Source organism: Protomyctophum bolini (genome assembly GCF_963924005.1).
Source record: "Protomyctophum bolini genome assembly, chromosome: 23".
Classification (NCBI taxonomy): domain Eukaryota; kingdom Metazoa; phylum Chordata; class Actinopteri; order Myctophiformes; family Myctophidae; genus Protomyctophum; species Protomyctophum bolini.
In genome coordinates, this window is record NC_137884.1 from 25926497 (window position 1) to 25943733 (window position 17237).

General features: G+C 42.0%; 1 protein-coding gene across 1 annotated transcript in view; it reads right to left on the reverse strand.

Annotated features, from left to right (window-relative positions):
• Positions 1-1031: 1031 nt before the first annotated feature.
• hcfc2 (host cell factor C2) overlaps positions 1032-17237 on the reverse strand; it is an 18400-nt gene continuing 2194 nt past the window's right edge. The window contains exons 3-17 of the mRNA XM_080757602.1: positions 16625-16785; positions 15889-16094; positions 14318-14402; positions 13273-13379; positions 10304-10567; positions 9864-10031; positions 8032-8081; positions 7687-7801; positions 6937-6999; positions 6281-6339; positions 5027-5164; positions 4396-4596; positions 2648-2939; positions 2118-2184; positions 1032-1281 (exon numbers count right to left, since the gene is read on the reverse strand). Coding sequence (XP_080613728.1) covers positions 1272-1281; positions 2118-2184; positions 2648-2939; positions 4396-4596; positions 5027-5164; positions 6281-6339; positions 6937-6999; positions 7687-7801; positions 8032-8081; positions 9864-10031; positions 10304-10567; positions 13273-13379; positions 14318-14402; positions 15889-16094; positions 16625-16785 — 1986 coding nt within the window. The 3' untranslated portion in view covers positions 1032-1271. The remainder of the gene's footprint in view (positions 1282-2117; positions 2185-2647; positions 2940-4395; positions 4597-5026; positions 5165-6280; positions 6340-6936; positions 7000-7686; positions 7802-8031; positions 8082-9863; positions 10032-10303; positions 10568-13272; positions 13380-14317; positions 14403-15888; positions 16095-16624; positions 16786-17237) is intronic.

Consider the following 17237-nt stretch of genomic DNA (forward strand, 5'->3'; position numbering starts at 1 on the left):
ACCTCATGTTTCTGTATCAGTGGTTCTCAATATTTCACGTCAAGGACCCCTAGAGTTATATGTAATATGCCGCTGACCCCCCCCATCTGAAAATATGTTATTCCAGGAACCCCTCAGAAGCAAACATTTGAGTTAAAAACGTTCGCTCTATTTCTTGTTATGTAAAGTATAACATAACGCTCAAAAGACCAAAAGGGGTTCCCGTTTTACAGTACGCAACAACGACATTATATCAACCTGTGATATTTATGAAATCAATATAGGACAAAACTTAAACATGCAATGGCTGCACCCTGCCTTTAAAATTAACACAGTATATGAATAACTAGACAAGAATATGCAAGAATAAAAACTCTATTGGCAAATAGAAAATGAGAATGACAGTAAGTAGGAACACATGATTTTACAGTACAGGGCATTCACAGAAGCATATGGCTGGCATCAAGTGGCTTAACACAACAAATTACTTATACAGTATACTTGTATTAAAAATAAAGTCATGAATATGAAATAAAAAATAAATCTTTGTCGACACAAACGTAAAACTGAAGAATGCATTGTACTGTACTGTACTGTAACTACAGAATTGTATAAAACTGGTTCACTGAAAACAAATAAAACATGATATTTTTGATTACGTAAAAAACAGCACTTTACTTGGTCAAGTTCTGCTTTTCCAAATACTTCAATTAATAACGAACAGATCAGCCAGATTAACTCTTCGTTGTGTCTCTAATATGTTAATGTATGAGATGAATAAAGTTCATAAGCCAACCGTGGAGGCTAAATCTTGTCTTCTGTTATTCATGCAAAAATAGATATTTTGAATTCGGAAACAATACAATAGAGAAAAACTAGTACTTGTCATGAAATAGTATAATAGTGAGAACTGGTCAACGTTGAACAGTTTGTATGATGATAACTTTTTTTTATTGAGCTTCTGCTTAGAATCTGCACCCCATAACCATCAAAAACACCCAAAGTAGATTTGTCTATTATATTCTGTTGAAAAGGTTACTCAAACCTTTCAGTTATTTTTGTATCGTTATTGGTTTTGTTTGGACCCCAGAAAGACTAGCGACCACTTTGTGGTAAGAAAATTGGGATCCAAATATAGAATAAATAAATATATACACCTATACAAAAATATAAAATTATTTAGCACTTAATATGTATCAAATTGTATCTTTTTTTTTTAAACTGTGTGATGACACAGCCAGCATCCTGAGTGCACATCTCGTATTGTCTTTTCGTCCATACCTGATGACGCCTCAACTCGAGCTACAAGGGAAGAATAATACAAATAAAAAAAGAATTACACTTAAGATAATTACTCTTTTAAAATCATTTTTAATATACACTAAAATCATCAAATAATATGAGCCTCGAGGCTTCATGAGTTTGACCAGATGAAGAGCCTTGGCTCCAAACGTCCTCAATAAAGTAGAACTTTTGGATAGGGCTTTAATTAAGCAACTAGTTTTTCTTTTCAACCCCCATTTTTGTAGGCCTCAAAATCAGCTAGATTTTAATTGAGGGCGGCGGTGGCTCAGGGGTAGAGTGCCTGGATGGGAACCGCAAGGTTGCCAGTTCGAACCCGGGCTCCCCCAGAGTTACTGTCGAAGTGTCCTTGAGCAAGACACTGAACCCCTAATTGCTCCCGATGTGCTAGTTGGTGCCTTGCATGGTTTCCGCTGCCATCGGTGTGTGAATAGGTGAATGTAATGCACAATCTATGTAAAGCGCCTTGGATAAAGGCGCTATATAAATGCACCATTTAATTGATATTTTATTTTTTATTTTTGTTATTCATGTCCTCACTGTATTGCATTACTGCTTGTTTTTTAATGTTGTTGCCTTGCTTTTCTTTTATTCTCCATTTTTCTGTAAAGCACTTTGAGCTGCATTTCATGTCATGAAAGGTGCTATACAAATTTTGTATAGCATAAAAAGTTTTATTATTATTATTATAGTAAAACTCACTAGAAGTGGAAGCCCTACTTTTGGAGCAGATGAGTGTGCGTTGTTCTTTACTCTGTATCTGATGTCCCTTTTGAACCCAACACCTCTACTAAGTGATGTGTATTCTATTAGTTTATTCTATTAGTTTATGTTACCTGTCAGCAGCATCTGGATCACCCTCAACAGTGCGACTGTCGGCTCTGGATCGCAGTTTTTTAGAATCTGATGACGGACACACACAGTTCAGTTCAAGACCACATTACAGACGGTAGCAAACTGAGGTCATGTTCTGAGGTTGTAAAATAACAACTGTCGATGTACTTAAATCACAGAACATGCAGGGTGACAAAGCATGTTAATAAACATTGCAGATTGTACATTTAGAAAGAACCCCTTAAAACTGTTTGCGAGCCATAAACGTCAAGACGTCTAATTGCCAATTAAGTATCGGATGCCACGGACGACAAGACGTCTTCCCATGGGAATTCATTTTTTTTTATATATATATATTATTTTTTTTCATCCATATTTTGAAAATTCCTCTAATCTGGTGTACAGGTGATGACTTGCACATTACATGCATAATAGAATTACAAATTCTTTCTTTCTTTATAATGGGAGAATTGGCACTCAAAGCCTAAACTGGTGACCACCACCAGGTGGCGCTGAAAGGAGTGTTAATGACCTTGAATCCAGCGGATCTGCGTGGCGGGGCCGTAGCCCTGCTCGTTCTTGGCGGCGATGCGGAAGACCACGGCGGGGCGGTTGGGGGCGGAGCGGTCCACGTGGGCGCTGTCCAGGTGGGCGTTGGTCACGGTGCAGGACGTCTTGGTCCCGCGGTAGATCCGGATGAACGCCATCTGGCCGTCCGAGCTGCTGGAGCGGCTCTTCCGGACCGCCAGGTACATGGAGTACTCCACGATGCGGCCCGAGGGAGACGGCGGGGGCTCCCAGGCGATGTGGACGGAGTCGTTGGCCTGCGGGTCGGGGCAGAGAGAGACACAGAGACACAGAGAGAGGACAGAGAGAGGACAGAGAGACACAGAGAGAGGACACAGAGAGAGACACAGAGACACAGAGAGAGGACAGAGAGACACAGAGAGAGGACAGACAGAGAGACACAGAGAGAGGACACAGAGACACAGAGAGAGGACACAGAGACAGGACACAGAGACACAGAGAGAGGACAGAGAGAGGATAGAGAGACACAGAGAGAGGACACAGAGAGAGAACGCAACATCAAGTAAATGAGAGAGGTGGACATTGTGTAACATAATTTGTCTATAGAGCGTCGCAGTCCCACCCCCTTTCAGAACAAGGAAATGGAACCCAATGCATTTCTTAAAGTATTTATTTAAAGACGGTTACGCCGCGGACAAAGCCAACTCGGATCGTGACAAATCATGACAATGAACACAATGTTTTGGGCCGATCAAATAATTTATAAGAAGAAAAACAAAACAAATAGTGTTGTCTCCTGCCTTTATTTTCTTCTTTCTAATGATTTGATCGGCCCAAAACATTGTGTTCATTGTCATGATTTGTCACGATCAGAGTTGGCTTTGTCCGCGGCGTAACCGTCTTTAAAGAAATACTTTAAGAAATGCCTATGAGGAATATGAACGGCGATTTCTATTTCCGGGTCTCTCAAGGGGGCGGGACTGCGACGCTCTATAATGTTTCACAGTTAGCTGGCATTGAAAGCCCGGGCAAACATGTGTTGATTTCGTCGACTAAAACTTAAGACGAAAAATGTTCCGTCGACTACCTTTGTTTTCCACTGACGAAAACTAAACTGGAAACTAAATGAAAACTAAGCTGTGACGACTAAAACTAAGACAACAAATAAAAACTAGACAACAAATGTTAGGAAGGGACTAGTGGACAAGAGATCCAGTAAAAGTCATTTTACACTTGCTGAAAATAGCAAAAACAAAAGCTCAACGCGTCGCATCGGCTATTTTCAGCAAGTGTAAAATCAGTCATTACGACGGCATCAAGGCCCGCCTAAACACATTTTAGTCGACTAAATCAACTGTAGATTCAGTCGACTAAAATCTTATGACATGACTAAAACTAGACCAACGCAAAAACATTCCAGTTGACTAAAATATGACTAAAACTAAATGAAGTTTCAATTTACTGAAAATAGCCGATCGTCTATTTTCAGCATGCAACCAATTGTTAAACGATTATACTGGATCGGATCCTCTTGTCCACTAGTCCCTTCCTAACGTTTTAGTTATTTGTTGACGAAATTGTCAGTATATTTAGTTTTAGTCACCATAGTTTAGTTTTCATTTAGTTTCCATTCAGTGGAAAAAAACGAAAAAGTCGACGAACATTTTCCGTCTTAGTTTTATAGTCGACGAAAACAACACTGTCTTCACAGTGTCTCACGTTGTGGAGAGAATGTGAGCTTCGTTCTGTCACCTTGGTGATCTTGACGGCAGAGGGCGCTCCGGGGAAGCCAGGTTGGCACACCTTGAACTCGCTGGTGGGACTGAAGTCTCCCTGGCCGAAGGAGTTCATGCCCGCCACTCTGAACCTGTAGGCCTGACCTGGGACCAGCTGCTGCTTCCCCCGTCCCTCATAGTCCAGAAGGCCCGGCAGCTTCTTGTGTACCGAGACGGGCTAATGATGATGAGTTGGAACGTGGTGGTGGTTAGAGAGAGAGGATGAATAAATGCATCTTAACCCATTCTGACCTGAGATCAGATTTGATTTTTAAAAAAATAGCAGAACTACAAGCTCGTATCAATAGCTTTGAAATAAACTTTGTTAGAAACTTTGTTAGAAACTTTGTTAGAAACCTTGTTAGAAACTTTGAAAGAAACTTTGAAAGATACTTTGAAAGAAACTTTGAAAGACAATTTGTTAGAAACTTTGAAATAAACTTTGAAAGAAACTTTGTTAGAAACCTTGTTAGAAACTTTCAAATAAACTTTGAAAGAAACTTTGTTAGAAACTTTGTTAGAAACTTTGTTAGAAACTTTGAAAGAAACTTTGAAAGACACTTTGAAAGAAACTTTGAAAGCATACGATGTCAGTAAGAGACGTTTACCTCTTTAGCGTTTGTGGGCCGGCCGCTGACGACCATCTGGTCATTCTCAGGTGGAAGGTAATAGCACGTGACCTCCGAAAAGAGGGTTCTGAACATCCCGCAATCAAACCACGTCATGTCGTCAGGCTTCTCCGGAACCTGGAGGAAACGGACAGACAGACAGACGGGTTTTCACTATACAATAAACATGCGTGCGTATTGCAATTTTAATTTAAATAAAAAGTGCTGTTGTTCCTGGACAAAAGACAGAATGTGTTGGCACCACATTTAAGTATCAAAAGAAATAAATATGCATGGTCCTTCTATAACAAAGGACAGGTCGGTACTGGTCATGGTCCTAGAGACAAAGGACAGATAGGTACTGGTCATGGTCCTAGAGAAAAAGGACAGATAGGTACTGGTCATGGTCCTAGAGACAAAGGACAGATAGGTACTGGTCATGGTCCTAGAGACAAAGGACAGGTCGGTACCGGTCATGGTCCTAGAGACAAAGGACAGATAGGTACTGGTCATGGTCCTAGAGAAAAAGGACAGATAGGTACTGGTCATGGTCCTAGAGACAAAGGACAGATAGGTACTGGTCATGGTCCTAGAGACAAAGGACAGGTCGGTACTGGTCATGGTCCTAGAGACAAAGGACAGATAGGTACTGGTCATGGTCCTAGAGACAAAGGACAGGTCGGTACTGGTCATGGTCCTAGAGACAAAGGACAGATAGGTACCGGTCATGGTCCTAGAGACAAAGGACAGATAGGTACCGGTCATGGTCCTAGAGACAAAGGACAGATAGGTCATGGTCCTAGAGGGGTCAATTAACAGGGTAATTAGAATATGCAAATAGTATGATACACCTTCAGGAAGTACAGTACATACAGTACATTAAGTTAAAGAGTCATGCCAGGAAGTGTACTGACTTAGGGCCGATTCATACTCCTATTTTAGAGCCGAATAAAAGTCATTTGAGGTTCGGGGGGGGGGGGGGGGGGGGGGCGGGTACCGTCCTAAAGTCGGCTCTTCGGTGCTACTGAAAATTTCTGACGAGCCGAAATCATTTCGGCACTACAGCGCCGAAACAGCGGTAAAATAGGAGTATGAATCGGCCCTGTATGTAATGTTTCCATAATAGTCTCACCTGATTCTGAGAGTATGACAGCATGCTGTAATGTTGGCAGCATGCTGTAAATGTTTTCATAATAGTCTCACCTGGTTCTGAGAGTATGACAGCATGCTGTAATGTTTTCATAATAGTCTCACCTGGTTTCCGGCTGAGTCGAGCTCCATTGGGACATCGGCTGTAGTAGTGGGCTCTTTTTCTATTAAAAAAAAGAGGCAAAGAAGATTCATTACATCACACCATTTTTTAAATTTCCATAATGCCACATTACGTTTTATAAGCTAGGCTATCCTCCGGAGAACTCGCCAGTTTTCAGACTCGCCGCGGTTTAGTGCATTTTAGTTTTTACTTCAGCTTCATTTAAATTGCATTGAATTGAGAGAGAGAGAGAGAGAGAGAGAGAGAGGATAGTTGTAACTTGTAACTATAACATCTGTGGGGATGACATACTACACTGATGAAGACAGCATGTTAGCATAACGATGCAGACATTAACCCATTCTGACCTGAGATCAGATTCATACGAGGTTTCCACTAGGACACACACTGGTCTGATGAACCCATTCTGACCTGAGAGCAGATTCTAAAAATGTCAGTCGTTCTTCGATTTTTCAAAAATAGCAGACCTACAAGCTCGTATGAGCTTGTAGGTCTGCTATTTTTCAATAGCTAAAGCATAACATGATGCTAACACCAAAACGGGTTCCCGTTCAGAATGGGTTAATCTTCGCTGTGGCGAGTTGGTAAACCGGCGAGTTCTCCGCTATTCTAAGGCTATAGGAGGATAATTAATTACCTGACTTGCTGCCGCCATCTTGGGCCGATGTCTGGGAGGTATTTCTCTGCTGCCCAGGAGGAGCTACAGCCAATAAACAGGACAAAAGGTGTGTCAGATACCTAATTCAGCCTTCTGATTGGTCCCTGACTGACCTGACCAAACAGCAGGCTCTTTCTGCCTTGGACCCTTGGTCGTTCCCCCAAAACATCTTTTTGGGGTTAAAAAACTAAAAACAAACAGGTGCAGTCACCATGCTGCACCTGTGATGTTCCTTTTTACAGACACCAAGTTTAAAATAAGAATTGAAGAACGCACAGAATATCAATATATCAATATCAATTAATTTTTTTAAATATATTTTTTATCCCACGATTTTGTAACCCATTTTTCACCCCTGTGTCAATCATCTAATGTGATCCTGGGCTCTACACACCCTCCGCCAACCTAGTCCCCATATATGGGGGACAAGGGGAGAGCAACGGACTTGAACTCATGCTTCCTTCATGCCTGAGTGTCCAAGTCGCTCCTTTTACACCTGACAGGGGGGAGTTTCCCTGGTTGGACGTATAGCGTGTGGAAGGAACACGTTATTCCAACCAGTTCCTTTCCCCTCCATCAGGCGCCCCGGCTGGCCAGGGGGAGGCAGTTTAGAGACCAGGATTACTGCATGTATTTTGTGAGGGTACCTACCTACCCCCACAAAATAACATGTTATTTCAATGTAATGGTAGTGGATGGAGAGAGAGAGAGAGAGGATTTTTGTCCAACCACGAAACGACGGCAACCAATGGGTGCGAAGAGTTGCCCTGGTCGCCTCTCGATGTGTGCCTCCACTTGCTCGTCTCTCATTGGCTGCCTCTCCCTGACGTTCTGAAGAAACATCCTGAAATGGACAAAGAATTTAATTTAAAAAATATATATATATTAAAAAAATATATCTTCAAAATCCTGACCGTTTTCTGAAAAACGGTCAGAAAAACTAAAGACTAAAATGTTAGGAAGGGGACTAGTGGACAAGAGATCCAGTATGAATCATTTTACAGTTGGTTGTACATGCTGAGAATAGCTGATCTACAAGCTCACAACTATGAACACACACAGGCGGTACATTACCAATGCTGTGCGTTTGGACGACTTCTCATCTTCACCTGACGGCTGGACACCTGAAGGCAGCAAAGCATACACATTTTTACTGAAATGAAGAAACGGTGGACATATCAGATTTAGAGCAGTAGCAGTCCTGCCCCCTTTCATGACGACGCCAGGCCCAGGAAATAGTTCCCAATGCATTTTTCCCCCATAGACATTTCTAGTCTATGCGACATAAAGCCAACTCGTACAAAGCCAATTCTTGTCGTGACAAATCATGACAACACAAACACAATATTTTGGACCAAAAATTACAAAGAAGAAAAACGGGTGCAGTACTTAGTTTAGACAGTTTTTGGTTTAGACTAGTCATTGGTTAGACCAGTCATTAGTCCTACATCTACAACCTATCTCAAACCCTCACCCTAAACCTAACCTCCCAGGGTGCAGGTCTTTTTTCCGACAGCATATTGATCCGAAACCTCAATCCTAACCTAACCCTAACCGCAAGCACGGGAGCAGCGCATGTCGGACCATCGCTTTTTCGCATCGCAGCGAATGTCCCCCCGCTGCGGATCGGATCGTTGCCCCGTCGGCTAGAATGCTGTCGGAAGAAAGGCTGCCTCCCACCTCCCACGGGGCAGCACACCTAAACCTAACCTTAACCCATGTCTAACCAATGACTATAGTCTAAACTAAGTATCCACCCCAGAAAAACAAACAAAAAAGTGTTGTAACCTGCCGTCTTCTTCTTCTTTCTAATTATTTGTTCAGCCCCCGAAAAATTGTGTTTGTTGTCATGATTTATCACGACAAGAGTTGTCTTTGTGCACGGCGTAAAAACCTTTAAATAAATACTTTCTGAAAAGTCTATGATGAGGAAAATGAACGGGGATTTCTTTTCCGGGGTCTCCTGAGGGGGAGGCGGGACTGCGACGCTCTAAAACGATAGATTTTAACAGCGATACGATACATGGACGATATTGGTTCATTATGGTGATCCCATCCGATTCAATGGTTTGATATCGATACAGTAACTATTTATAATACATTGACATTATTTTAACCCATTCTGAACGGGAACCCATTTTGGTGCTTAGCATCATGTTATGCTTTAGCTATTGAAAAATAGCAGATCTACAAGCTCATAGCGCGCCACCGAGTGGCGCGCTACGAGCTTGTAGGTCTGCTATTTTTGAAAAATCGAAGAACGACTGACATTTTTAGAATCTGATCTCAGGTCAGAATGGGTTCATCAGACATGTGTGTGTCCAATGGAAACCTCGTATAGAATCTGATCTCAGGTCAGAATGGGTTAAACTAAGTAATTAAACCCCTCTTTTTTTGTAATGCTAAATACCACACACAAACGATTATTTGCATTGCAAAACGATACGATACATAATCAATGTTGCCGTTTTCATTTCGATATACTTTGATTCTTGAAATTAAAATAGATTCAGTTACACCCTCTCAGATTTCACGTCAGTAATCAATCACCCTGCTTACTGATACTGTAACCCTAAGGTATGTACAGGGGGATTGTTCCTTTAACTGTGTTGGCGGGCTGAGTCTGGGACGAGGAGGAGTATTATGGGATATCTTGTGTTTACTTTGTGTTCTGGTGTGCCGGGAAGCGGTCGCATTACTGAGAGGAAGAGAGATATTACTTTGTTTGTTCACTACGGAGGTTGGATACAGAATTAGAACCCTGGTTATGATCACGTTTGTCCTTTTGAATTATTATTTTGTTTATTAAATCACCAGTTCTGCAACACGGACTCCTGTTCCTTGACAGCATAGCAAGAAAGCATTAAGGATTATTCCGGAGAGTAGAGACACGGTGGTTATAGTACCTGCGTCGGGTGTAGCGGGGGCGGCGGGGGGGTCCGGACTGGGGGGGGCGGGCACGGGCTGGATCTGGAGGAGGTAGCGCTCGGCGGACAGCAGGGGGCGCCAGGCCACATGGAGCATGCAGTCGGTGGACTTGACCAGTAACACTGCCTCTGGGACAGTGGGCGGATCTGATTGGATAAGAATTAAGAGAGTTTGATTAGAGATCAATTATCCTATTTAGACTTGAGGCCGATTCTACAAAAAGAAAATCTTCTAAATCTTCTATGTTTCTGTCAGTTGGTGCTCAACCTTTTTCATATCAAGAGACCCCCAGAATTATCTGTATTTGGCCGTGGCATGGACCCCCCCCATCTGAAAATATGTTGTTCCAGGGACCCCCCACCAATAGCTAAAGCATGACATAATGCCAAAATGGGCCCATTCTGGGTCCCGTTCTTACCCGTCTCCAGGTACCAGAGGTCCCGGCAGCAGACCTGGTAGTTCCAGCTCTTGCGGTAGCCGTCGCGCCCGCTCCACACATAGAGCCGCGAGCCCACGGCGGCCGTGCAGTGACCGGCGCGGGCCCTGGGCCGGCCCAGGTACGGCCCGTCTCCCTGTGGGCCGATACCCTGGTTCTGCTGCTGGAGCTGGGCCTGGGACTGGACCTCCTCCTCCTGGCTCTGCTGCTGCTCGTCTGGGCCCAAACTCTGCCACGTCATGGTGTCTAGGAAAACAAAGGAACATCGTGAGTGAAAATTCTCAGAAATTGCTGAACTCAGCAGTCGTATGATAATGTTTTAAAACCCATTTTGGTGTTAGCATTATGTTATGCTTTAGCTATTGAAAAATAGCAGATCTACAAGCTCGTAGCGCGCCACTCTGTCTGCTATTTTTGAAAAATCGAAGAACGACTGGCATAGAAACATAGCTTTTTCAGAAAACTGTCAGGATGTAGAAGACATTTTATTAGAATCTGATCTCAGGACAAAATGGGTTAAACATTATGTTATAATTTAGCTATTGAAAAATAGCAGATCTACAAGCTCGTAGCGCGCCACCAAGTGCCGCGCTACGAGCTTGTAGGTCTGCTATTTTTGAAAAATCATGAACATGTGGTGCAAAGCTTTGAATATATACTCTTTCAGAGCGAACGTTTTTAACTCAAATCTTTGCTTCTGGGAGGAGGTGGTCCCTGGAACAACACATTTTCAGATGGGGGGGTCAGAGGCCAATTTCATATATTTTTGGGAGTCCTTGACATGAAATATTGAGAACCACTGATATAAAACATGAGGTTTTTCAGAGAAGAAAAATACATTTTTAAAAAGACATTTTTTTAATTTCGACACCAGGCCTAAATTAGCTAGGCGGGAAATAGAGGTGATAGTTCAGTTGGTGATAGAAGCATGAAATTTGGTACAGATGACCTTTATATGACCATAAGCGATAATCAACCTTGGGCCACGCAAAATTCCTCCATTTTCCAAGATGGCCGCCAGTTTGCAATTTGAACCTATACGTTTTCGACTACACCAATGTGAAGGGCCTATAAAACTTAGAATTTCCCCTAATTTTGGTATAAGATATGTCCTGGAGGTATTTCTACCAAGTGAGATAAAACAATAACATTACGTTCCAATATGGCGGCATATTTTTCAAAATGGCTGCTGAGAAATTGCATAAATGTACATCTGCTCATGGTTAATCCACAGTTGGTGATACAAGCATGAAATTTGGTACAGATGACCTTTATATGACCATAATCGATAATCAACCTCGGGCCACGCAAAATTCCTCCATTTTCCAAGATGGCCGCCAGTTTGCAATTGGACATATGGCGGGAAATAGAGGTGATAGTTCAGTTGGTGATAGAAGCATGAAATTTGGTACAGATGACCTTTATATGACCATAATCGATAATCAACCTCGGGCCACGCAAAATTCCTCCATTTTCCAAGATGGCCGCCAGTTTGCAATTGGACATCGGGAAATAGAGGTGATAGTTCAGTTGGTGATAGAAGCATGAAATTTGGTACAGATGACCTTTATATGACCATAAGTGATAATCAACCTCGGGCCACGCAAAATTCCTCCATTTTCCAAGATGGCCGCCAGTTTGCAATTGGAAATATGGCGGGAAATAGAGGTGATAGTTCAGTTGGTGATAGAAGCATGAAATTTGGTACAGATGACCTTTATATGACCATAAGTGATAATCAACCTCGGGCCACGCAAAATTCCTCCATTTTCCAAGATGGCCGCCAGAAATTGCATAAATGTACATCTGCTCATGGTTAATCCACAGTTGGCGATACAAGCAACTGGAATTCTGCATGGCCCGAGGTTGATTATCGATTAGGGACATATTAAGGACATCTGTGCCAAAATTCATGCTTGTATCGCCAACTGTGGATTAACCATGAGCAGATGTACATTTATGCAATTTCTGGCGGCCATCTTGGAAAATGGAGGAATTTTGCGTGGCCCGAGGTTGATTATCACTTATGGTCATATAAAGGTCATCTGTACCAAATGTCATGCTTCTATCACCAACTGAACTATCACCTCTATTTCCCGCCATATGTCCAATTGCAAACTGGCGGCCATCTTGGAAAATGGAGGAATTTTGCGTGGCCCGAGGTTGATTATCACTTATGGTCATATAAAGGTCATCTGTACCAAATTTCATGCTTGTATCACCAACTGAACTATCACCTCTATTCCCGCCTAGCTGTCCAATTGCAAACTGGCGGCCATCTTGGAAAATGGAGGAATTTTGCGTGGCCCGAGGTTGATTATCACTTATGGTCATATAAAGGTCATCTGTACCAAACTTCATGCTTGTATCACCAACTGAACTATCACCTCTATTCCCGCCTAGCTGTCCAATTGCAAACTGGCGGCCATCTTGGAAAATGGAGGAATTTTGCGTGGCCCGAGGTTGATTATCGATTATGGTCATATAAAGGTCATCTGTGCCAAATTTCATGCTTGTATCGCCAACTGTGGATTAACCATGAGCAGATGTACATTTATGCAATTTCTGGCGGCCATCTTGGAAAATGGAGGAATTTTGCGTGGCCCGAGGTTGATTATCGATTATGGTCATATAAAGGTCATCTGTACCTAATTTCATGCTTGCATCACCAACTGAACTATCATCCCCATTCCCGCCTAGCTAATAGTCCAAAACGTACTATTTACAGTTGCAGCCATTTTTAAAACTGACGGGCCACCTTGAAAAATTTTGAATTCTGCGTGGCCCGAGGTTGATTATCGATTAGGGACATATGAAGGACATCTGTGCCAAATTTCATGCTTCTATCACCAACTGAACTATCGTGCATTGAAAACAGCTATTTCCCGCCTAGCTAAATGGGTTAATGAGTGTTATGAAAGTGCTGTAATTAAAAGGGAGGAGGTACTGACTTAAATTGAGCACCCATAAAGAGTTGGTACAGATCCATTGTTCCGAGGAGGAGGAGCTGGCTTTGTGCGTCCTTGGAGCAGGAATCCATCCTCCGAACACATACATCCTGTTCAGAGGGATATTCAGTTATGCATCAGGCATGACGGTATATATAACATTTATTTTATTTTTTTATGTTCTTTTTTGTGGCGTTGGAACTTGGCCTTTATTTTATATATTTTTTAAAGAGGGACAGACACGACGCTGGTACCAACAGGACCCACCAACGAAAGATCAATGGATGGACATTATTGAGGAACTGTATTCTATGGAAAAACTAACATTCATACTGAGACTACAAGAGGATAAATTCTATAAAAAGTGGAATCTATTCTCTCAGCCTAGCGATATTGCAATAGGATTTCATTAAATGTTTGTTGTAATATGAAAAATGCAGCTTTTATTCTTTGACTTTTTGTCCTTTTCTTTTCTTTTTCTTTCCCATATTGTCTTGTTAGTTGAGTTCTTTTTTTTGTCTGTTCTTCTTTCAATAAAAATTAAGTGAAAAAAAAAAAAAAAGAAAAGAAGAGGGACAGACAGACAGTAGGCTGACAGGAAATGGGGGAGAGAGATGGGGGCGGGGGGTGACACGCAGTAAAGGCCGTCGGGATCGGGAGTCGAACCCGCGGCCACACTGCCAGACTCGGACTACCGGCCAAGGTGCCATGGAGTCTGGGCCGGTGGCTGGACCGCTGAGCCAAGGCCCAGGCCCAGTATATTATAATATTAGACTATTATAGACTATAATCATGATTTTTGAACAAATTAAATGGTTCTCTGTTCAATTACTGTATAAAAATAAAATGTAATTCATGTGTTGGGGACGAATAATTCTTCTTGCTACAATAATATATGGCCAGTTCTAGTTCAAGCATTCAACAGTTATTTGCACAGAAGTGCTATGAGCTTTATGCCAGCTATATTTGTGTGTGTGTGTGTGTGTGTGTGTGTGTGTGTGTGTGTGCTGTACACACACACACACACACACATGCAATAACTCATTACTTGTTTCCGATGACGTTGGCTGAGTGAATGCTTCTGGGTTGTGGAGGAATCCCCTTCATTTTGGGTACGGACCACACCATGGAGTCTGAGGAGTTAAATATTAAATATTAATAATGATGAAATGAGAAACGTTAGTGCAACAGATAATACTAGGGTTACAGTTTTTGACAACAATGTGTTATAATGCTATGCTAACATGTTATTGCTAAGTTTATGCAAAGGCTCAACTTATATGTAACTTGGATAGCATTTTATGTAAACATAGCACTATAAAGTATATATATATGCATAGTTTCATTATATAGATATTCCACCGTTACGCTCTTAGCTTACGTATGATTCATGACAACTGCTTTTTGTTCTTGCTTAACCCATTCTGACCGGGCACCCATTTTGGTGTTGGCATCATGTTATGCTTTAGCTATTGAAAAATAGCAGATCTACAAGCTCATATCGCGCCACCGAGTGGCGCGATACGAGCTTGTAGGTCTGCTATTTTTGAAAAATTCGAAGAACGACTGACATTTTTAGAATCTGATCTCAGGTCAGAATGGGTTCATCAGACCAGTGTGTGTCCAGTGGAAACCTCGTATGAATCTGATCTCAGGTCAGAATGGGTTAATGTAATCGCTCTGGATTAACCAATTTAGGCCTGACGTCGAAATTTTTCAAATGCCTTTTTTTCCCCTGAAAAACCTCATGTTTCTACATCAGTGGTTCTCAATATTTCATGTCAAGAACCCCGAAGCACTGAGAAAACTGTTGCGCCTTTCTTCGTCCTTTTCTTCTTCAAACTTGACTACGGTAGCGGTGGTCTCAAAAACACAAGGGAAACTTTGACAGGAAAAGACTCGCTCACCGTATAGAAAAAGAAGTAAAACTCCTTAGACTGAGACTTAGAAAAATATATTTTATTTTATTTTATCATGCTGTGTCAAGAACCCCGAAAATTATATGTAATATGCCGCCGACCCCCCATCTGAAAATATGTTGTTCAAGAGACCTCTCCAGAAGCAAAGATTTGAGTTATAAACTGAAACTCTGAAAGAATATTCAAAGATTTGAGGCACATTTTCTCGATTTTTCCAAAAATAGCAGACCTGATATCTTTCAACAGCTAAAGTATAACATAATGCTTAAAACACCAAAAAGGGGTTCCCGGAACTTCCCGGCCAGAATGGATTAAGAGCGTCTGCTGAATGCCAAAATTGTAAGTTTATATACACCACAGTAGCAGATCTACAAATTCACAACAAGCCGCATTAAGTAGATTGGCTGTATTCAGCACTGACCAACAACTAAATATAACCCATTTTGGGGCATGAACCCCTGTTGGTGTTAGCATCATGTTATGCTTTAGCTATTGAAAAATAGCAGATCTACAAGCTCATAGCGCGCCACCGAGTGGCGCGCTACGAGCTTGTAGGTCTGCTATTTTTTTAGAAAAATCGAAGAACGACTGACATAGAAACATAAAACTGAAAACTGTCAGGATGTAGTAGACATTTTTAAGAATCTGATCTCAGGTCAGAATGGGATAAATCAGGCATTTAAAAAAAGAGGAGGTGTACCGAGGTCCAGCTGCCAGAGGTCATTCAGGCGGTGGCCTTGCATCCCTCCGAATATGTAGAGTTTGGGGGAGCCCCCCGGTCCCGCCACGGCCACGGCGGTGTGGGACTCGCGCGCCGACGGCCCGCTGCCCCTCGTCTCGGGGAGGGTCCAGCCTCGGGCGCCCGACAAGGACTGCAGCTCCAGCGCATAGAAGTCGTCCATGTAACTGAGAAACAGGACACAACATGGTCAGTTATACCCCATTTAGAGCTGAGAGGTGCCGTAAGTTTTCTGAAAAACTCATGTTTCTGTGTCAGTCGTTCCCCCCCCAGAAGCAAAGAATTCAGTTAAAAACGTTCGTTGTGAAAGCATATATTCAAAGATTTGCGCCAAAAATAGCAGATCTAGAAGCACATCTACAAGCTCATATGAGCTTGTAGATGTGCTATTTTTTTTATAATGCTTAAAACACAAAAAGGGGTTCCCGCCCAGAATGGGCTAAAATGACATTCACACAAAGTGCACAATATCGATAGCGATAACCATATTGTGTTTCCTAATAGTTGTGGTGTGCCATCAGGCCCGGAAGTTAATTCCCCGTTCTTTTTCCCCATAGAGTTTTCAAAAAAGTATTTATTTAAAGACGTTTACGCCGCGGACAAAGGCAACTCTTGTTGTGACAAATCGTCTGGACATTTTATGCAATTATGATGAACTGACTGAGCAGTGATTTACATATGTAAAATAAATAAATACCGTGGTATGTTGCCATTGGGGTCCTCGCTGTCGTTGGAAAGGCCTCCAAACAGGTAACACTTGTTCCCCACCAGCGTGAAGCTGTGCCCGATGCGAGGGCACGGCGGCAGGGCGTTTCTCGGAGGTCTTGGTTTCAGCTTTTTCCAAAGCCAGCGACTAGCCTGTGTGGCGGAGAGACATAATGTCATAATCATATACATTTCATTGTTGCACCTTTTTTTTCTAACCCTGTTTTTAACCTTCTATGATAGATTATATGTTTTTAACAATGTAGCACTCTGGGATTCCTTGTGAATGAAAAGTGCAATACAAATAGAATTCCTTATTATTATTATTACATTTCATCTCTAACGTTTTTAGCAGCAAATTTCTATTTTAGTTAAGTCATATAGTCTTTGGAATGAAACCTCATTTAGTTTTAGTCATATTTGTTAGTGTGTTAAGTCTAGTTTTAGTCGACTAAATGTCATAACGATTTTAGTCGACTAAATCTGCAGTTCATTTAGTCGACTAAAATGTATTTTGGCGGGCCTTGATGCCGTCGTAATGGCTCATTTGACACTTGTTGTGAGCTTGTAGATCTGCTATTTTCAGCATGCAACCAAGTGTAAAA